A 22,963-nucleotide genomic window follows, 5' to 3' on the forward strand; every position below is an offset into this window, starting at 1 on the left:
TTTCTTCAGCCTCCTGTGGTTGAAGAGGTGCTGTTGCGCCTTCTTCACCAAACTGTCTGTGTGGGTGGACCATTTCAGATTGTCAGTAATATGTACGCCAAGGAACTTGAAGCTTTTCACCTTCTCCACTGCGGTCCCGTAGATGTGGATATGGGCGTGCTCCCTCTGCTGTTCCCTGAAGTCCACGATCAGCTCCTTCATTTTGTTGACGTTGAGGGAGAGGTTATTTTCCTGGCACCACTCCTCCAGGGCCCTCACCTCCTCCCTGTAGGCTGATCCGTCATTGTTGGTAATCAAGCCTACTACATCATCCACAAATATAATTTATTCAGTCTGGATAGCTTTAAGCAGTATGTAGATGAAAGCCTTGTCTTTAAGATCCTGCATGGTCTTGCCCCTCCACGCATATGCCGACATATCAAGCTCAAGGAAAGCACCTCCATGATAACAAGGGCAGTAACTACAGGGGTAAGAGGCACTGTCACACCTTCTTCTCATCTGTGCGTGTGTGTGGACCATTTTAAGCCCTTAGTGATTTGGAGGAGGAACGAGGAACTTGAAACTCTCGACCCGCTCCCCTGCGTGTTGCTAAGGGCACAGCCATCATAGTTAATAAAGGTCTTACCTACCTGGCACTCATGAGAGTATTTGTAACCCCTCCCCTTGCTCACTGCCACAGTTAAATACTGTAAATGTCTTTACTATAAAACCCGTAAAAACATTTCACACATACGAGGTCCCTTATACCCCCCTCCCCGCTGTTGTTATTGACCCATCACCATTGTATAATGACATTTGCTCCAAAACAACAATTAGTAAGTCTATTCTAACTCCTACCCATGGGTGTGTTTGTAGTCTAACAATGGTGGCCATCTGGCCTCTTTTCAAAAACCAAGATAAATAATAAATCAGACTGAAGTCAATGTGAAGTCACTGACACAAAAACAGCTACAGAAATAGACGCTGGCTGCATCCCAAATGGCACCCTATTCCCTATACAGTGCCCCTAAGGGCCCTGGTGAAAAGTAGTGCACTGCACTATATAGGGAACAGGGTGCCATTTGGAAAGCAGACAGTTGCTTTAATGATCCAGTTTCTTTCTCATGTCTCCAGAGATTAGCACCAAATACATGTCCCATACAGTATGTTCCAGACTCTATACAGTGGCTGCTCTCTGCAGGCAAAGCTAATAGCAGAATTTTGCCGTTTCTGTAAAGTATACCTGTTCTTGCTAAAGTAGTTTGTGTTTTCTCTCTCATCTCTTTTTCTCTCTCTCTCACCGCTGGCTTTCTGCACACCTTCATCCCTTCTAAAGACGGTGGAGAGGGATAAAGGAACAGTAAAGAAACAGGAAGAAATCCTTTCCTTTCCTCGCTTGTGCTGTATGTTCCTTTGTTCATGCAAGGAGAATTTAAAACACAAGATACACTATTGTCTTATATTGTGAGTCGCCTAATTATGGTACTTGGCCTAGTATAAGAACTGTGATTTTACCTATGGGGGGGCTGCAGTGAATAAATGAAAGGGTATTATTATAATTTTTGTAAATTAACCTTTATTTAACTAGGCAAATCAGTTAAGAACAAATTCTTATTTACAATGACATCCTACCCCGGCCAAACCCAGACAACACTGGGCAAATTGTGCACCACCCTATGGGGCTCCCAATCACAGCCAGATGTGATACAGCCTGGATTTGAACCGGGGACTGTAGTGACACCTCTTTCACTGAGATGCAGTGCCTTAGACCGCTGCGCCACTCAGGAGTAGAGGAGTGCCATCTCCACCGACCTGCTCACCTACTAGTGCTTAGCAGCGACACACACACACACACACACACTCACACTCACACTCACACTCACACTCACACACACTCACACACACTCACACACAGGTTTAGCCTGCTAATTGCTTACTCTGAGAGTGTGAGCCTACTCTTTATCATTGACAATCTCTCCCACAAATCCTCCATTGTCTGCTGTTCTGGTGTTTTCCTATACAGGCAGGGAGGCTGAAGGCTCGGTTGCAGGATTTGGAGAATCTCCTAGCACGCTTCGACTGCCGGAGTGGCTATGGGCACTACCATCATGTGCGCAAGTATCACATGCGACAGCTTCACGAGCGACAGCATCACGAGCGTGGGCATCAAGGGGAGGACAGCCTGCCCAATGCGCTGGAGGACTTCCTGGCTATCCAAGGTAACCAATCATCAGCCACCCACTCATTCCACACGACCAATCAGAAAACATTCTAACAGTTTGTCCTTTTCATTCAACCAGTCAGGACATATCAGCAGAAATCTGACTGCCAATGCTGTTTACCACTGTGCTCCTATTTGGCCATAATACCTGACACATGGCCTAGCTCATACTGTAGATAACAATACCATCATGCTATCCGTACTAGACTGTCTAGTATACCTAGAATAGTGGACACCGGGCTGCACCCGGAATGACTGTCCGTGCCTAGCTGACTCTGTTCAGCTTGACATTGTTAAAGATATAACACAACAATATAATGATAAAACCAAACATAATTGGATGGAAAGAGACAGAATCAGCATGAATCAGGAGTCAACCAGCCTTACAATCTTCTCTCCACACTTGCTGACTTTCTCATTATCTTATGAGCAGAGGGGAAAAAGTACCATAAAAGGCTTACATGCTCATTGACATAGACCGAATGGAGGCTAAATCCCCACAATACAGTTCATAGCAGGCAGGACTGTGTGTGACCATCTTAATCCCTGTTTGTATGACAGACATGCAGCTAGCAAATTTTTAATCCCTCTTCTTCATTATGATGAGAACTCCAATCAGGATTATGCCTGTCCGACCGCTCCCCACAGCACGCTGGTACCCCGCCACATTGCTAAAAAGGCTACACTGCTCTGTAGTAACCAAAAAAGTGTTCAACAAATCAAAATATATTTGATATTTGAGATTCTTCAAAGTAGCCACCCTTTGCCTTGATGACAGCTTTGCACACTTTTAGCATTCTCTCAACCAGCTTCATGAGGTAGTCACCTGGAATGCATTTATATTAACAGGTGTGCCTTGTTACAAGTTCATTTGTGGAATTTCTTTCCTTCTTAATGCGTTTGAGCCAATCAGTTGTGTTATGACAAGGTAGGGGTGGTATACAGAAGATAGCCCTATTTGGTAAAAGACCAAGTCCATATTATGGCAAGAACCGCTCAAATAAGCAAAGAGAAATGACAGTCCATCATTACTTCATGACATGAAGGTCAGTCAATCCGGAACATTTCAAGAACTTTGAAAGTTTCTTCAAGTGTAGTCGCAAAAACCCTCAAGCTCTATGATGAAACAGGCTCTCATGAGGACCGCCACAGGAAAGGAAGACCCAGAGTTACCTCTGCTGCAGAGGATAAGTTCATTAGAGTTAACTGCACCTCAGATTGCAGCCCAAATAAATGCTTTACAGAGTTCAAGTAACAGACTAATCTCAACATCAACTGTTCAGAGGAGACTGCGTGAATCAAGCCTTCATGGTCGAATTGCTGCAGAGAGACCACTACTAAAAGACACCAATAAGAATAAGAGACGTGCTTGGGCCAAGACACATGAGCAATGGATTTTAGACCAGTGGAAATCTGTCCTTTGGTCTGATGAGTCCAAATTTGAGATTTTGGGTTCCAACCGCTGTGTCTTTGTAAGACGCAGAGTAGGTGAACGGATGATCTCCGCATGTGTGGTTCCCACCATGAAGCATGGAGGATGAGGTGTGATGGTGTGGGGGTGCTTTGCTGGTGACACTGTCTGTGATTTATTGAGAATTTAAGGCACATTTAACCAGCCTGGCTACCACAGCATTCTGCAACGATACGCCATCCCATCTGGTTTGCGCTTAGTGGGACTATCATTTGTTTTCAACAGGACAATGACCGAACACCCCTCCAGGCTGTGTAAAGGCTATTTGACCAATAAGGAGAGTGATGAAGTGCTGCATCAGATGACCTGGCCTCCACAATCCACCAATCTCAACCCAATTGAGATGGTTTGGGATGAGTTGGACCGCAGAGTGAAGGAAAAGCAGCCAACAAGTGCTCAGCATATGTGGGAACTCCTTCAATATAGTAAAAATTAAGAAAAACCCTTGAATGAGTAGGTGTGTCCAAACTTTTGACTGGTACTGTACATACACACACACACACGCACACACGCACGCACGCACGCACGCACACACACACACACACACACACACACACACACACACACACACACACACACACACACACACACACTGAGAGAGAGAGAGCGAGAGAGAGAGAGAGAGAGAGAGAGCGAGAGCGAGAGAGAGACAGACACAAACACACACATGCAGGATAACATCCCACAGAGGATGCCGTAAACACCCTCCTCTCACAGACAGAGCCAGAAGGTCACACCAGCGAGGCACACTGCAATAAACAACTGAACAATAAAGCTACAACAATAACCAAAGGCACCCGGACACACAGAGAGCATTTTTAGCACAAACGGTGAATTCGGTCTGAGAATTGACGACTGACCACATGCAATCCATGATCATATGTAGGCCGTCATTGTACATAAGAATTTGTTCTTTACTGACTTGCCTAGTTAAATAAAGGTAAACAAATATATATATATATATATATATATATATATATATATATATATATATATATATATATATATAAGAAAAGAAAATCAAATGCAACAGTTCCACTACAAAGTCCTACTATAAAGGGGTTGGCAGTACTTGTGTCCTAAATAACAATAACATTGAAATGGAATCAAAAGGATCCATTTAACGATCCATGCTGTGTGTTTTTCTATCACATCAGTGTTTTTCTGTTTCTCTGCAGAGGCAAAGGAAGCCTTGGTTAAACAGTTTGCTCTCATGGAGACGTCTACACACACTCTCTCAGCCCAGCTGCACAATGTTACCCCAGCTATGAACTGTAGTGCCAGCATGGAGGAAGAGCAGGAGGAGGAGAAAAAGGAGGAGGGGAAGGAGGACGGGCGGAGAACATTGTGTAGTACCCTTGCTGACGCTGTATCCGTGGTCAGAAGTGCTCAGACACAGCTGAAGCAGGCAACACTGGACCTGGACAACATGGTCAGTGGGACATTTACTCTCACTTTGGCTATGTCCTAATTACAGATGTCGGATCTTAATTTGAGCCAGTTTGCTACAGCCAGAAAATAATCATACAGCAACAGGAAATGTGAATTATAATTATTTTAATTAATCAACATTTTTGTAGGGGTTGATACATTTTTCGTAAGGGAAAATTATGTCTGAAATTTCAAAGTAGAAATTAAAAACTTCAGAACTCTTTTTAAACCTCAAATACACTACAATTATTAAATCCTGAAACAGGATGGTCAAATTAAGATCCTACATCTGTATTTCGCCTTCCTCCCAAAGTGTGCACTTCTTCACTTCCCTTCACTGATTTGAAAGTAAATGACTCCATGCCTCCATCAATCCAAGGCTATTGTGTTTGTGGGAAGTAGTGAACGTGTGCACATTTCAGTAGAAAGGGGATTTTATTGGGACACAGCCACTGTCTCTGACACATCAATGACTGCTGTTGAGTCATTTGAAGCAGTCATAACTATAGTTTATCTTATTATAATAAGCAGTATCATACATTCATGTATACAGCAGAGCTCACATGTATACAGCAGAGCTCACATGTATACAGTAGAGCTCACATGTATATAGTAGAGTTCACACGTATACAGTAGAGTTTACACAATAAATGCTGACGAGGTCGATAGTCATTTGTCCATTTCAAGTATTTTGGCATTTTTTATCCTGGGAAGGATACTGATAATTCAGTAGAGGTGTAATGTATTGATCTGAAGCTCCATATCCCTACCATAGAGAGAGAGCAGAGAGAGAGCACACAGTTTCTCTGACTGACGCTCAAATTAAATGAACAATTTGTTCTGCACCCACAGCTCAAGCTTTTCCCAGTCGCTCCATGCTCACTAGCAGCAGCTTGGAATCTATTATGAATATGGCTGCCATGTTATGTGGTTTTGGGGAAATGAGAGCGCTTGTTTTGGCGGTGTGTGTGTGTGTGTGTGTGTGTGTGTGTGTGTGTGTGTGTGCGCGCGCAAGCCTGGAGCCAGAGCAATGCAATTCCACATTAACAAGCAGAACGGCTCTGAAATAGGAAGAGAACATCTTTGCGTGTCATATACTGTGATTCACTTTCCTCTCTTTTATTAGCACTTTCTCAAAATAAATGTCACACAGTGAAATAGTCAACATTTATGCACTAGGACTTGTAAATGGAAACATTGACTCTGTCTAAGTTAGTGATTGAATATGTGCTGTAGTTGGAGCCTTCAGTATGACTTCCTGAAATGACTTTATTGAGTCAGTCTACTTTCTGTGAGTTTAACACTGGTCCTGGGGTCATGTAAGGTTAGCTGATAACTGTGCATGGTCACGATTCAGGTTTAAAATCAACTGACGTCACGTCCCATCCAGAGCACGTGTAGCACCTTGTCCTCAGACAGTTTTCTTTGTCTGCTAGCCTGCCACCTCTGCACGCTTTCAGTTCGTCCATTTTTTCTATGCTTTTCCAAAGGTCATTCCTTTCGAGGTGCCACCGGTGCCCAACCGATGGAACTTAGCAGTGAATCAATCAGAGGTCCTTATGAAAAGGTAAGTCAGTGGAGTTCAATAGACTTTTAAGTGGCCAATTATGGCAAACAAAGGTCATCTCCCCTAATGTAGGCCCTGCCTCTTCCATCTGTCAGTCGCACAATGGCTGGCCTGCCACAGACACCCTCAATCAATGACCACAATACAAAACGTTATTATGCAGAAGTAATACATTAGGTCTAGTGAGAGGAAATGGAGAGATTGACTCAATAGCTGGAATCCATTTGACTTCTCCTCAGCAGACCAGTTGTTTTTTTGTCAAATAATTGAAAGTGTTTCATCAAACCTGCCTGGAGTGCCAGATGGGCAGGGTTTGGGCTTGCATTTTTGGTTCTATTCAGTTCCATTGCGGCAGACAAGATCAACCAAGCTGAAGTCAAACAAATACTATTTGAACCCAGGTGTGGTTGTCAGGCCCATATATGGAATACCCTATCTGTTTTTCTCTCTATCTGTCAGCCACACAGAGATGTCTGGTCGTATAGAGTCTATAGCTACCAAGGCTTTCATGGCCTCCAACCAGACCTACTCTCTACTGATGGACCTACTGGAGGACAACTCTACAAAGGAATACATCAGCAACCTCACGGAGCAGTGAGTAACTACACATATCACACACACACACACATACACACACGTATGCAGGCATGTGGAAGCACACACGTATGCAGGCATACAGGAACACACACACACACAGGCACAGACACACATCATGAAGTGCTTCAAGAGGCTAGTCAAAGACCATATCACCTCCTTCCTCACCGACACACTCGACCCTCTCCAATTCACCTACCAACCTGACAGATCCACAGACGACGCAATCGACAATGAACTGAACACTGCCCTCACCCACCTGGACAAAAGGAATACATACGTGAGGATGCTGTTCATTGACTACAGCTCGGCCTTCAATAACATAGTGCCCTCTAAGCTCACCACAAAGCTAACAGCCCTGGGACTGAACTCCTCCCTATGCAACTGGGTCCTGGACTTCCTGACGGGACACCTCCAGGGGGTGAAGATAGGCAACATTACCTCCTCGACACTGATTCTCAACACGAGGGCCCCTCTAGGGTTCGTACTCAGTCCCCTCCTGTACTCCCTGTATACCCACGACTGCGTGGCCGCACCCAGTTCCAACTCCATCATCAAGTTTGCTGACGACACAACAGCAGTAGGCCTGATTACCAACAAAAACGAGATGGCCTACAGGAAGAGGTAGGCACTCTGACAGCGTGGGACCACTTCACGTGGTAGGAGCTGAAATGGTCAAACCACACGGACACTGTGGTGAAGAAGCCACAACAGCGACTCTTCAATCTCAGGATGCTGAAGAAATCTGCCCTGTCCCCGAGGGCCCTCACAGCGTTCTACAGGAGTACCATCGAGAGCATACTGACGGACTGCATCACAGCCTGGTATGGCATCTCCACTGCCGCGGACCACAAGGTGCTACAGAGGGTGGTACACTCAGCCGAACGCACCATTGGGTGCACACTGTCTGCCTTCCAGGACACTTACAATACCAGGTGTCACAGGAAGGCCAAGAATATCATCAGGGACCCCAGCCACCCAAGCCATGTCGTGTTCTCCCTGCTTCCATCACTCAGACGCAGGCAGTACAGGAGCATCATGGCAAAAACTGTAAGACTGGCCAATAGCTTCTACCCCCAGACCATCAGACTGCTGAATAACCACCACTAGTCAGCAACCTGCTCCCACTGTCTCCCTTCTGCCGCCCCCCTGCTGCTCCCCCCTGCTTCCACCACAATGGAAATGTATCATTGCCAAAGTTGTTAATATGTCCTGCATTTTTGGAGCTCAGAGCTCAAGAATTACACTGTACCCTGTAATACATCTGTAACCCTATACATGTGACTATTAAACTCTCTAATCTCTAATCTAAACATACATACAAACCTACACAGTACACACACAGATACACACACGGCCCCTCTTTCTCTCTCTCTCTCTCTCTCTCTTTCTTGCCGCACCATTCCTCCAACACAACATCATTTTAAAGGCTCCACATGAGGTGCAAAAAAGCCTTTTAACCTGCATGGATAAAAACAGACATGTCCCTTGAAGCAATATCTCAACACAGTACTTCATTTACACAATGTTGTTGCTCCTCTCCTATTCTCCTCGGTATATTTCTCCCAAATAGGACCCAGGTGTGGTGTTAGCTGTAGTGGTGCCCCACAAAACAAGGTCATGAATCCTGCTCTTTATAGCAGCTGTTTAGAGCACACTGGAGTTAGCCTGGGTACCAGTCTCTTTAGCTAACATTCCACTCCTTGCCACCCCTTGTCATTGCCAAAGAGGCTGGCCTTTCAGCAATCTCAACGTTCAATATGCAGACGGATTTACGGCAGTTGCTGATTGGGAGTTGGAAACAACATTCATATTTTGCATGACAACATTTCTGAATGGACATGGAGAGAATTAGCAAACTCACACAGACACAGACACAGACACAGACACAGACACAGACACACACACACACACACACACACACACACACACACACACACACACACACACACACACACACACACACACACACACACACACACACACCCTAAAAAGACTCATCAATCAAAGTCACCAGCACACCTCAGACACACACAAATCACATTTTTCCTTTCCTAAAAACGTATAAAGAAAAACTAGGCTCATTTTCCTGGCTGTAGTCGATCAGAAAGAATGTCTAGGCTACATTTTAGCATAGCCTAGCGCCTAACATTAGTTGACTATAAAATTAATTGTCAAGGAAGGTTTGAAGGTGGGATAGAAAGACAGCTATAGTATTATTAGAGACGTTGGTTATGTCATGATTATCCCAGCATGTGCCTTATTCCAGAGGAAGATTTGCACTGGATTCATTTTTCTAAACTGCCCCATTTAATTATTATTTTTTTCATTCAAATGAGTCTGGTGGTTTTTATTCTAGCCATGAAGATATTTCAACATCTAGACGATAAAAGACTACAATGATCATTAGTACTGGTCTGCCAAATGTAGGCTATAGGTATCCCCATAGGTCTAATATTTAAATTGAGGAAGTGTTTATCATTATTTTAGTTATCCACGGTAGACGTCCCTCCTAATAAAAGGCCCCCCATCCTGGGAAGCGTACTTGCACTTAATGTGCATTTATGGAGGAAAAAGTGAACTTGCCATTTCCAAAAATTAGCTCAATGTGGAATGGGGATTCCCTGCTTTGCGATCTATTGAGTATGTGAACAGCCAGGGTTTCTTTAATAAAATAGGCCTAAGCACTACACTTTTGTATTGCACATTTAATTCAACGGATACATTAGACGATGTTCAACTTCAATTCACTGGCACAAAATGTTCTCGCATAGCACAGGTGGTTGTCGCCTAAATTTACTGTAGAAGGCCCAATACAGTGCATTCGGAAATTATTCAGACCCCTTGTTCGTCATCAATCTACACACAATACCCCATAATGACAAAGCGAAAACAGAGGTCTCTCCAGAGATGTTCGATCGGGTTCAAGTCTGGGCTCTGGCTGGGCCACTCAAGGACATTCAGAGAATTGTCCCAAAGCCACTCCTGCATTGTCTTGGCTGTGTACTTAGGGTCATTGTCCTGTTGGAAGGTGAACCTTCGTCCCAGTCTGAGGTCCTGTGCACTCTGGAGCAGGTTTTCATTAAGGATCTCTCTGTACTTTGCTCCGTTCATCTTTCCCTCTATCCTGAGTAGTCTCCCAGTCCCAGCCACTAAAAAACATCCCCACAGCATGATGCTGCCACCACCATGCTTCACCGTAGCGATGGTACCAGGTTTCCTCCAGACGTGATGCTTGGCATTCAGGCCAAAGAGTTTAATCTTGGTAACATCAGACAAGAGAATATTGTTTCTCATGGTCAGTCCTTTAGGTGCCTCATGGCAAACTTCAAGCGGGCTGTCGTGCATTTTACTGAGGAGTGTCTTTCTTCTGGCCACTCTACCATAAAGGCCTGATTGGTGGAGTGCTACAGAGATGGTTGTCCTTCTGGAAGGTTCTCCCAATTCCACAGAGGAACTCTGGAGCTCTGCCAGAGTGACCATCTGGTTATTGGTCACCTCCCTGACTGAGGCCCTTCTCCCCAATTCATCAGTTTGCCGGGCGGCCAGCTCTAGGAAAAGTCTTGATGGTTCCAAACTTCTTCCAATTAAGAACGATGGGGGCCACTGTGTTCTTCGGGACCTTCAATGCTGCAGACATTTTTTGGTACCCTTCCACAGATCTGTGCCTCGACACAATCCTGTCTCGGAGCTCTACGGACAATTCCTTCGACCTCATGGCTTGGTTTTTGCTCTGACATACACTGTCAACTGTGGGATCTTATATATACAGGTGTGTGCCTTAACAAATCATGTCCAAATCATACATTTGCAAAAATTTCTAAAAACCTGTTTTTGCTTTGTCATTATGGGGTATTGTGTGTAGATTGATGAAGGAAAAAAATATTTTATCAAATTTACAATAAGGCTTTAACGTAACAAATTGTGGAAAAAGTCAAGGGGTCTGGATACCTTCCAAATGCACTGAAGACTACCATACGAATGATGGATTAATAAACTAGCATATGAATCAACTTCTAACTTCAACTTCTAACTTTTAACTCTGTCTTCTGTATATGTATACAGTACCAGTCAAAAGTTTGGATGTTTTTTGCAATTGCACTTGAAGGAACTTTCAAAGTTCTTGGAATCTTCCGAATTGACTGACCTTGTATTAAAGTAATGATGGACTGTCATTTCTCTTTGCTTATTTCAGCTGTTCTTGCCATAATATGGACTTTGACTTTTACCAAATACGGCTATATTCTGTATACCACCCCTACCTTGTCGCAACACAACTGATTGGCTCAAACGCATTAAGAAGGAAATAAATTCCACAAATGAACTTGTAACAAGGCTCACCTGTTAATTGAAATGCATTCCAGGTGACTACCTCATGAAGCTGGTTGAGAGAATGTCAAGAGTGTGCAAAGCTGTCAGCAATGTGGCTACTTTGAATCTCAAATATATTTTAATTTGTTTTACACTTTTTTGGTTACTACGTGATTCCATATATGTTATTTCATAGTTTTGATATCTTCACTATTATTTTACATTGTAGAAAATAGTTTAAAAAAAAGAAAAACACTTGAATGAGTAGGTGTGTCCAAACTTTTGACTGGTACTGTATATAGCACCTTGCTCTTGATTGCTGGATATAAAATAGGCTTGATTGCTGGATATAAAATAGGCTACAGTGTTCACAATGAACTGGAGGGGAAGTTTGAATGGCGAGAGCTTCTCTGGTGTGATGTGATCATATGGGCTGGTGTTAAAAATGCAATAAATGGGAATCCTCTGTTCTCCCCACGCCCAATGTTTATGTTTACAATTAAATGTATTACATCAGAATGCCCAATGATAGAATGTTACCAATCAAATTCATGAATTAAGTTAGGAAAATATACTACCAGTCTAATTTGCATAAACATTGTGATTGGATGATAGCTGTGAGGGTTATCAAATCAGGATCAAATCCTCTGATCTCCTCAGGCTCATTAATGATAGAATGTTCATATTTGAAGATTGCAGAAAGCCAGTCTCTTTTGCAATGACAAGAAGTGGCAAGGAGTGGAATGTTAGCTAAAGAGTCTGGTCCTTAGGCTACACTGTAGTTATGAAAATAAGACATTTAGCCACAGGGGAACAGCTCTCTTGCCTCCTCTTTAAGATAATTGCTTTCTGGGGCTGCTTTCATGGAGGGAGCAGCATGGAGGGAGCAGCATCTCCTGGCATGAGATTGTGCTGAGGATTACCCCCAAAGCTCAACGGAACCATACAAAAACCTCTGGTGGCCACGCCACGCCACGATGGGAGCAGGCAGGAGCCAAGAAATTGATTACCCTCATACCAGCACTAGTCTGCTTGCTTCTGGGGATTTAATCGTAATCTTTCAGAGCAATTTGGTGGGTGCATGGGTGGAAGGGTGTGTGTGGGAGGGTGTGTGAAGGAGGGTGTGTGTGGGAGGAGGTGTGGCCACCCCTCAGAGCCTGGTTCCTCTCTAGGTTTCTTCCTAGGTTCCTGCCTTTCTAGGGAGTTTTTCCTAGCCACCGTGCTTCTACATCTGCATTGCTTGCTGTTTGGGGTTTTAGGCTGGGTTTCAATATAGCACTTTGTGACATACATTTGATTAATTGATGATTGATTTGTGTGTGTTTGTGTATGTGAGCATGTGTCAAGAATCAAAACATTGAATGATCTAACACCCTCCCCTCTCTCTCTCTCTCTCTCTCTCTCTCTCTCTCTCTCTCTCTCTCTCTCAGACTGGCAGACATGCAGCAGATAAAGGAAAATCTGACTGCCCAAGTGAATAGAACTCTAGCCAATGAACTGTCTCTGGAGGAGAAGTCTGCTGATGTCTTGGTTTCCCTAGGTAACCTCACCTCCTCCCTATTGGAGCTGTCCCAGAGGAGGCCCAAATCCACATCAGGAACCAACCAATCAGATCTCAGACCAACACAGGGTTACAACCAATCAGACCCCAGCCTCGCACCAGCTGCCAATCAATCAGAGGTCAGTGGCTACCGGGGTCAGGGGTAATAAGAACTCATTGTACTCTCAAGTCGACGGACTGACTGACTGACTGACTGACTGACTGAATTACTGACTTAATGTCTGAATTAATGAATAACAGCTGTTCGCCCCTTTCCTCAGGATGTTGAGTTAAGCAACAGGACAGCTGAGCTTGCGTTTAATGTCCAGTCTAAAGAGGAGCTGGTCAATAAGATCAGAGAGGAGATGGAGCCTCGCATACAGACCGCTCACAACAACATGGCTGCTGTAAAGGATATTTACAAGGTAGAGGGGGTTTTATCTGCACACTAGACATTTACATGTACCAGGAATATGACCTGGTGAAATGGTGCTGACAGCAATAAACAGTATATACTGACAAAAATAGACAATAGAATGTACACACAATCCACATACAGTTCAATATCCTGTAGAGCAATGGTTCCCAAACTTTTATAGTGCCATACCCCTTCAAACGTTCAACCTCCAGCTGTGTACCCCCTCTAGCACCAGGGTCAGCACACTCTCAAATGTTGTTTTTGGCCATCATTGTAAGCCTGCCACACACACACTATACGATACATTTATTTAACATAAGAATGAGTGTGAGTTTTTGTCACAACCCGGCTCGTGGGAAGTGACAAAGAGCTCTTATAGGACCAGTGCACAAATAATAATATAATAATGATAAATTATTTTGCTCTTCATATAACCATCTTACATTTAAAACCTTATTTGCTCAACGAAAATTGTGAATAACTCACCACAGATTAATGAGAAGGGTCTGCTTGAAAGGATGCACGTAACTCTGCAATGTTGGGTTGTATGGGAGAGAGTCTCAGTCTTAAATAATTTTCCACACATATTCCACACACATATGTCTTTAGTTTTCATGCTAGCGAGGGCCGAGAATCCACTCTCACATAGTTATGTGATTGCAAAGGGCATCAGTGTCTTAACAGCGCGATTTGACAAGGCAGGATACTCTGAGCGTAGCCCAATCCAGAAATCTGGCAGTGGCTTCTGATTAAATTAAATTTTCACAGAACCGCTTGTTGCAATTTCGATGAGGCTCTCTTGTTCAGATATCGGTAAGTGGACTGGAAGCAGGGCATGAAAGGGATAACGAATCCAGTTGTTTGAGTCATCCGTTTCGGGAAAGTACCTGCGTAATTGCGGACCCAACTCATTCAGGTGCTTCGCTATATCACATTTGACATTGTCCGTAAGCTTGAGTTAATTTGCACACAAAAAATCATACAATGATGGAAAGACCTGTGTGTTGTCCTTGTTAATGCAGACAGAGAAGAGCTCCACCTTCTTAATCATAGCCTCAATTTTGTCCCGCACATTGAATATAGTTGCGGAGAGTCCCTGTAATCCTAGATTTAGATTATTCAGGCGAGAAAAAACATCACCCAGTTAGACCAGTCGTGTGAGAAACTCATCATCATGCAAGCGGTCAGACAAGTGAAAATTATGGTCAGTAAAGAAAACTTTAAGCTCGTCTCTCAGTTCAAAAAAACGTGTCAATACTTTGCCCCTTGATAACCAGCGCACTTCTGTATGTTGTAAAAGTGTTACAGGGTCGCTGCCCATATCATTGCATAGTGCAGAAAATACACAAGAGTTCAGGGGCCTTGCTTTAACAAAGTTAACCATTTCAAATGTAATGTCCAAAACGTCTTTCAAGCTGACAGACATTCCCTTGGTAGCAAGAGCCTCTCGGTGGATGCTGCAGTGTACCCAAGTGTCGTCGGGAGTAACTGCTTGCACACGCGTTACCACTCCACTATGTCTCCCTGTCATGGCTTTTGCAGCATCAGTACAGATACCAACACATCTTGACCACCAAAGTCCATTTGATGTCACAAAACTGTCCAGTACTTTAAAAATATAATCTCCTGTTGTCCTGGTTTCCAGTGGTTTGCAGAAGAGTGTGTCTTCCTTAATTGACCCCCCATAAACGTAACGGACATATACCAGGAGCTGTGCCAGGCCCGCCACGTCTGTTGACTCATCTAGCTGTAATGCATAGAATTCACTGGCTTGTATGCGAAGCAGTAATTGTTTCAAAACATCTCCAGCCATGTCACTGATGCGCCGTGAAACAGTGTTGTTTGATGAAGCGATTGTCTGTTTAGTTTTTTTGGCCTTTTCCCCCAGCATTGTCCCAGCCATATCCGCGGCAGCAGGAAGAATTAAGTCCTCCACAATAGTACGGGTCTTGCCTGTCCTAGCCACTCGGTAGCTCACCATATAAGACGCTTCTAGCTCCTTCGTATTAATGGTATCTGTTGCTTTTATACATGTCTAACTACTCGAAAGTCGTCTGAATTCTCACTCAAAAACATATTTAATCAGGACAACAGTTTTCAGCTGTGCTATCATAATTGCAAAATGGTTTTCTAATGATCAATTAGCCTTTTAAAATGATAAACTTGGATTAGCTAACACAACATGCCATTGGAACACAGGAGTGAGGGTTGCTGATAATGGGCCTCTGTACGCCTATGTAGATATTCCATAAAAAATTTGCCGTTTCCACCTACAATAGTCATTTACAACAACAATGTCTACACTGTATTTGTGATCAGTTTGATGTTATTTTAATGGACCAAAAAATGTGCTTTTCTTTTGAAAATTGTTTTATTTCAATTGTTTTATTAGAACTACAGTAGATGGTAGATGCTTCTGCGTCAAATCAGTCAGTGACCCCATAGTCAGGATGCTGTGCTGTCTGATGTGTAACTCTTGAGGTTCTGTGAGGTTCACTCCCTACTCTCTCTCTATCCCTGGTACCTCCCTCTGCAGCTGACAGCTCATGCCCAGGGGTCAAAGGTCCTGGCCCTGTCATCGGTGGTGACAGGGAAAGAAATGGAGTCAGAGGCCATCGCCCTGCGGAGAGAATTGGAAGGTGATGTTTGCAGCATGTTCTATTTCTGTTTCTTTTTCTGTTGTTTTACATTTCAGACTTTTTGCTTAGTTTTCATATTACCATCACTGCAATATCAGCCCACGGAGTTATTCTAATCAAAATATCAAAATGCTTAGAAAAACAAATGTAACACAAATGTAACCATTTGTTTCTCCCTGTTAAGCTCCGCTTGTCATTTTGTGAGGGGAAGAAGAGCAGCTGTGATTGTGGGAAATAATAACAAAGCCTCAAATGCACTCTGAGTTTCACAGCCTCCAGTTCATTTCAACAATATATTCACTGTTAATAAAAATAAATAAAAAGTGTCACGTCATATTTGTTGTTGGAAATCTCATCAGGGTAGTCTGAATAGAAACCCTTACAAATAAAAGCACGTCAAATTTGCAGCTTCAATTGTCAAAATCTCATTTTCACATGTGAAATTGAATTTTCACAAATTAAATAGTTGTTTCACATGTTGAGCCTATGTTTTACATATGAAACCATATTTTCACATGTTGTAGAGTTTCCACATATGAAATTCTGTAAAAAGGTAACTTAGCCTACCTGAGTATAATAATGAAAGTGTTTTTAAAAGAATGATTTCTTATTTCTGAGCAAACCATTTGGAGTGTTACTGCTGCAGGTGCATGCCTCTCTTCTTCATACGTTGGTCAGTGACCATTGGAAGAAATTCATCAAAAAGAACAGAGAAGCCAGCGTTCTGTCTCCTTCTTTATTATATTTAACATGTTAAAAGTAAAGATCTCAGATTTAATCATTTAACTCAAGTTTACTTTTTGTAATTGTTTTGTGCAAAAAAAGTCATCACATTGTCAGAAAGCATTCACAATACACTGGAAACATCCAAAATACATAATCTGTACAGCTAAAAACAACAATGTGATTTCAAAACAAATTGACTTTCAAAACAGTTTAGCAGATGTTTTAACGCGTGCAGCAAAATGCTTATGTTACTGACTCTTAACAATGCAGTAAAATGTCATACAAGTACACAAATAAATCTACACACAATCTACACACAATACCCCATAAAGGCAAAGTGAAAACAGGTTTTTAGAATATTTTGCAAAATAAAAAATAGAAAACAGAAATATCTTATTTACATAAGTATTCAGACCCTTGAAATGTAGCTCAGGTGCATCCTGTTTCCATGAATCATCCCTGAGATGTTTCTAAAACTTGATTGAAGGCCACCTGTGCTAAATTCAATAGAATGGACATGATTTGGAAAGGCACACATCTGTCTATATAAGGTCTCACAGTTGACAGTGCATGTCAGAGCAAAAACCAAGCCATGAGGTCGAAGGAATTGTCCGTAGAGTTCCAAGACAGGATTGTGTCGAGGCACAGATCTGGGGAAGGGTACCAAAAAATGTCTGCAGCATTGAAGGTCCCCAAGAACACAGTGGCCTCCATCATTCTTAAATGGAAGAAGTTTGGAACCACCAAGACTTTTCCAAGAGCTGGCCGCCTGGCCAAACTGAGCAATCGGGGAAAAAGGGCCTCAGTCAGGGTGGTGACTTTTGGCAAACTCCACTTGGAGTTTGCTAAAAGGCACCTAAAGGACTCTCAGATCAAGAGAAACAAAATGCTCTGGTCTGATGAAACCAAGATTATAGTCTTTGGCTTGAACGCCAAGCGTCACGTCTGGAGGAAACCTGGCACCGTCCCTACGGTGAAGCATGGTGGTGGTAACATCATGCTGTGGGGATGAATTTTAGCATCAGGAACTGGGAGACTACTCAGGATCAAGGGAAAGATGAACGGAGCACTCAAGACCTCAGGCTGTGGTGAAGGTTCACCTTCCAACAGGACAATGACCCTAAGCACACAGCCAAGACAACGCAGGAGTGGCTTCGGGACAATTCTCTGAATGTCCTTGAGTGGCCAATCCAGAGCCCGGACTTGAACCCGATCTAACATCTCTGGAGAGACCTGAAAATAGCTGTGCAGCGACGCTCCCCATCCAAACTCATAGAGCTTGAGGGGATATCTAGAGAAGAATGGGAGAAACTCCCAAAATACAGGTGTGCCAAGCTTGTAGCATCATACCCAAAAAGACTTGAGGCTGTAATCGCTGCCATACAGTGGCTTGCGAAGTATTCACCCCCCTTGGCATTTTTCCTATTTTGTTGCCTTACAACCTGGAATTAAAATAGATTTTTGGGGGGGTTGTATCTTTTGATTCACACAACCTGAATTCCAAAATATGTTTTATTGTGAAACAAACAAGAAATAAGCCAAAAATTATTCATGCCACAGATTCTCAATTGGATTGAGGTCTGGGCTTTGACTAGGCCATTCCAAGACATTTAAATGTTTCCCCTTAAACCACTCGACTGTTGCTTTAGCAGTATGCTTAGGGTCATTGTCCTGCTGGAAGGTGAACCTCCTTCCCAATCTCAAATCTCTGGAAGACTGAAACAGGTTTCCCTCAAGAATTTCCCTGTATTTAGCGCCATCCATCATTCCTTCAATTCTGACCAGATTCCCAGTCCCTGCCGATGAAAAACATCCCCACAGCATGATGCTGCCACCACCATGCTTCACTGTGGGGATGGTGTTCTTGGGGTAAAGTTGAGGTGTTGGGTTTGCGCCAGACATTGCATTTTCCTTGATGGCCAAAAAGCAACATTTTTGTCTCATCTGACCAGAGTCCCTTCTTCCATATGCCTTTTGGCGAACAACAAACGCGTTTGCTTATTATCTTCTTTAAGCAATGGCTTTTTTTCTGGCCACTCTACCCTAAGCCCAGCTCTGTGGAGTGTACGGCTTAAAGTGGTCCTATGGACAGATACTCCAATCTCCGCTGCGGAGCTTTGCAGATCCTTCAAGGTTATCGTTGGTCTCTTTGTTGCCTCTCTGATTAATGCCCTCCTTGCCTGGTCCGTGAGTTTTGGTGGGCGGCCCTCTCTTGGCAGGTTTGTTGTGGTGCCATATTCTTTCCATTTTTTAATAATGGATTTAATGGTGCTCCCTGGGATGTTCAAAGTTTCAGATATTTTTTTATATCCCAACCTTGATCTGTACTTCTCCACAACTTTGTCCCTGACCTGTTTGGAGAGCGCCTTGGTCTTCATAGTGCTGCTTGCTTGGTGGTGCCCCTTGCTCAGTGGTGTGGCAGACTCTGGGGCCTTTCAGAACAGGTGTATATATACTGAGATCATGTGACAAATCATGTGACACTTAGATTGCACACAGGTGGACTTTATTTAACTAATTATGTGACTGGTTGCACCAGATATTATTTAAGGGCTTCAAAGGGGTGAATACATATGCACGCACCATTTTTCTTTTTTTTTGTATTTTTATATATATATAATGTTTTTAACAAGTAATTTTTTTCATTTAACTTCACCAATTTGGAATATTTTGTGTATGTCCATTACATGAAATCCAAACAAAAATCCATTTAAATTACAGGTTATAATGAAACAAAATAGGGGGGTGAAAACTTTTGCTAGGCACTGTAGGTGCTTCAACAAAGTACTGAGTAAAGGGTCTGAATACTTATGTAAATGTAATATTTAAGTTTTTTTTTTTTATACACTTGCAAACATTTCTAAAACCTGATTTTGCTTTGTCATTATGGGTTATTGTGTGTAGATTGATGAGGGGAAAAAAAGTTTTTTATCAATTTTAGAATAAGGCTGTAACGTGACAAAATGTGGAAAAAGTCAGCGGGTCTGAATACTTTCCAAATGCACTGTATTAATAAATATGCGTTGTATATAAACAGTGAAACTAAGATGCATTTTACGGTAGTAGAAATATTAGGATGAGCTATGTCGAGAATGCAGTATTGAAATACACAGTACAAAACCCCATAGCAAAATGGCTGGAATTGCAGGAAATTAGCTTCATCATCCCAGACTCACTCCAATTTGCATACTGCCACAACAGGTCCATAGATGACGCAATTTCAATTGCACTCCACACTGCCCTCACCCATCTAGATACAGTTGAAGTCGGAATACACCTTAGCCAAATACATTTAAACTCAGTTTTTCACATTTCCTGACATTTAATCTTAGTAAAAAAATCCATCCCTGTCTTAGGTCAGTTAGGATCACCACTTTATTTTAAGAATGTGAAATGTCAGAATAATAGTAGATAAATCATTCTATTTCAGCTTTTATTTCTTTAATCACATTCTTAGTGGGTCAGAAGTTTACATACACTCAATTAGTATTTGGTAGCATTGCCTTTAAAATTGTTTAACTTGGGTCAAACGTTTCGGGTAGCCTTCCACAACAAGTTGGGTGAATTTTGGCCCATTCCTCCTGACATAGCTGGTGTAACTGAATCAAGTTTGTAGGCCTCCTTGCTCGCACATGCTTTTTCAGTTCTGACCACAAATATTCTATAGGATTGAGGTCAGGGCTTTGTGATGGCCACTCCAATACCTTGACTTTGTTGTCCTTCAGCCATTTTGCCAGAACTTTGGAAGTATGCATGGGGTCATTGTCCATTTGGAAGACCCATTTGCAACCAAGCTTTAACTTCCTGACTGATGTCTTGAGATGTTGCTTCAATATATCCACATAATTTGCTTTCCTCGTGATGCCATCTATTTTGTGAAGTGCACCAATCCCTCCTGCAGCAAAGCACTGCCACAACATGATGCTGCCAACCCCATGCTTCACTGTTGGGATGGTGTTCTTCGGCTTGCAAGCATCCCCCTTTTTCCTCCAAACATAACGATGGTCATTATGGCCAAACAGTTCTATTTTTGTTTCATCAGACAAGAGGACATTTCTCCAAAAAGTACGATATTTGTCCCCATGTGCAGTCGCAAACCGTAGTCTGGCTTTTTTATGGCGGTTTTGGAGCAGTGACTTCTTCCTTGCTGAGCTGCCGTTCATGTTATGTCGATATAGGACTCGTATTACTGTGGATATATATACTTTTGTACCTGTTTCCTCCAACATCTTCACAAGGTCCTTTGCTGTTCTGGGATTGATTTGCACTTTTCGCACCAAGTACGTTCATCTCTAGGAGACAGAACGCGTCTCCTTCCTGAGCGGTATGACAGCTGCGTCGTCGCATGGTGTTTATACTTGCATAGTATTGGTGGTACCTTTGGAAATTGTTCCCAAGGATGAACCAGACTTGTGGAGGTCTACAATTTTGTTTCTGAGGTCTTGGCTGATTTCTTTTGATTTTCCCATGATGTCAAGCAAAGAGGCAGTGAGTTTGAAGGTAGGTCTTGAAGTACATCCACAGGTACACCTCCAATTGACTCAAATTATGTCAATTAGCCTATCAGAAGCTTCTAAAGCCATGACATAATTTTTTTGGATTTTCCAAGCTGTTTAAAGGCACAGTCAACTTAGTGTATGTAAACTTCTGACCCACTGGAATTGAGATACAGTGAATTGTAAGTGAAATAATCTGTCTGTAAATAATTGTTGGAAAAATTACTTGTGTCATGCACAAAGTAGATGTCCTAACCAACTTGCCAAAACTATAGTTTTTTAACAAGAAATTTGTGTAGTGGTTGAAAAACAAATTTTACTGACTCCAACCTAAGTGTATGTAAACTTCCAACTTCAACTGTACATGTAAGAGGAATGCCTATGTGAGAATGCTGTTCATTGACTACAGCCCAGCTTTCAACACCATTGTCCCCTCCAAGCTCGTCACCAAGCTTAGGACGCTGGGACTGAACATGGGTTTTTTGTAAGAGAAGGAATAGAATTGAATGGAACTAGAACTCATATTTTCTCATTACTTTGTTACTTGTACATGGATTGTGAAATAGAATAGGCTAGGATAGAATAAACAACTTTTTGTCAGTTGCTATCACACTTCTTTAAACCATGTCAGTGGCCAACCTGCCTTGCCTCTGTCCATCCCCCACCCTAGACATGCAGAGAGAGTGGCCTCGAAGGCAGGCCCAGACCAAGGCTGCTCTGAAGAAGGAGACGCTGCTGAGGGAGAAGGTTCTGGAAGACATCAATAAGAAGGTGAACCAGACAGAGAGAGTCCTGAGGCCTGCCCTGGATAACGCTACCCTCTCCAACGCTACCGCAGAACAGGCAGAACACACTGCACACGCCCTGTCTAAAGTGAGCATGGGGGGGGCAAATGTGTGTGTTGTTGTGTGTGTGTGTGCGCAATTTAAATTCCATTCACATGTCACATCACACCCCTATGAATCCTGTTTATTTGTCTCCTTTCTTTTTTCTTTGTATTCATTTGTCTGTGTTTTTCTCTGAACCCAGGAGGCCAAGGCCACCCTGACCAAGGTCAAGTACGCGAGGACAGCGTCTGCCCAGCTCAGCTCCTCTGTGGACACAGCCCTGCAGCAGCTGGCTGAGCTGGAGAACCACACTGCCCAGGCACAAGCTCAACTCAACGTAGAGGTAACCACAACACAACCAATAATCAACCACACTGTCCAGGCACAAGCCCAACTCAACTCATATGTAACCACTACACAACCAATAATCAACCACACTGCCCAGGCACAAACCCAACTCAACTCATAGGTAACACAACACAACCAATAATCTGGGACCTGAAAGAATATTTAGTACAATACTATATCCAATCACTTAGGGTTGAATCCTAGCTTGAGATTTGCATGGGCAAATTTTCACACAAATATACAACTGACATTGCTCCATGAATCCTTGAAAGTAAGCATTTGTAAGCATTTCATGGTACCGTTACACCCGCTGTATTCTGTGCAAGTGACAAAAACACTTTGATTTGAAAGTTATCAGGAGTTACACATGCGGATCGGAAGGGGGATTCAGCCCC

The 22,963-nt window shown here is 42.9% G+C and overlaps 1 protein-coding gene across 1 annotated transcript in view; it reads left to right on the forward strand.

The window, feature by feature from the left end:
- Nucleotides 1-22,963, forward strand: part of LOC115159796 (laminin subunit gamma-3) — a 203,617-nt gene that overhangs the window by 175,767 nt on the left and 4,887 nt on the right. The window contains exons 18-26 of the mRNA XM_029709853.1: nucleotides 2,003-2,198; nucleotides 4,850-5,103; nucleotides 6,593-6,669; nucleotides 7,129-7,263; nucleotides 13,005-13,254; nucleotides 13,396-13,539; nucleotides 16,069-16,171; nucleotides 22,064-22,266; nucleotides 22,423-22,563. Coding sequence (XP_029565713.1) covers nucleotides 2,003-2,198; nucleotides 4,850-5,103; nucleotides 6,593-6,669; nucleotides 7,129-7,263; nucleotides 13,005-13,254; nucleotides 13,396-13,539; nucleotides 16,069-16,171; nucleotides 22,064-22,266; nucleotides 22,423-22,563 — 1,503 coding nt within the window. The remainder of the gene's footprint in view (nucleotides 1-2,002; nucleotides 2,199-4,849; nucleotides 5,104-6,592; nucleotides 6,670-7,128; nucleotides 7,264-13,004; nucleotides 13,255-13,395; nucleotides 13,540-16,068; nucleotides 16,172-22,063; nucleotides 22,267-22,422; nucleotides 22,564-22,963) is intronic.

This window comes from Salmo trutta, chromosome 23 (genome assembly GCF_901001165.1).
Source record: "Salmo trutta chromosome 23, fSalTru1.1, whole genome shotgun sequence".
Lineage (NCBI taxonomy): Eukaryota > Metazoa > Chordata > Actinopteri > Salmoniformes > Salmonidae > Salmo > Salmo trutta.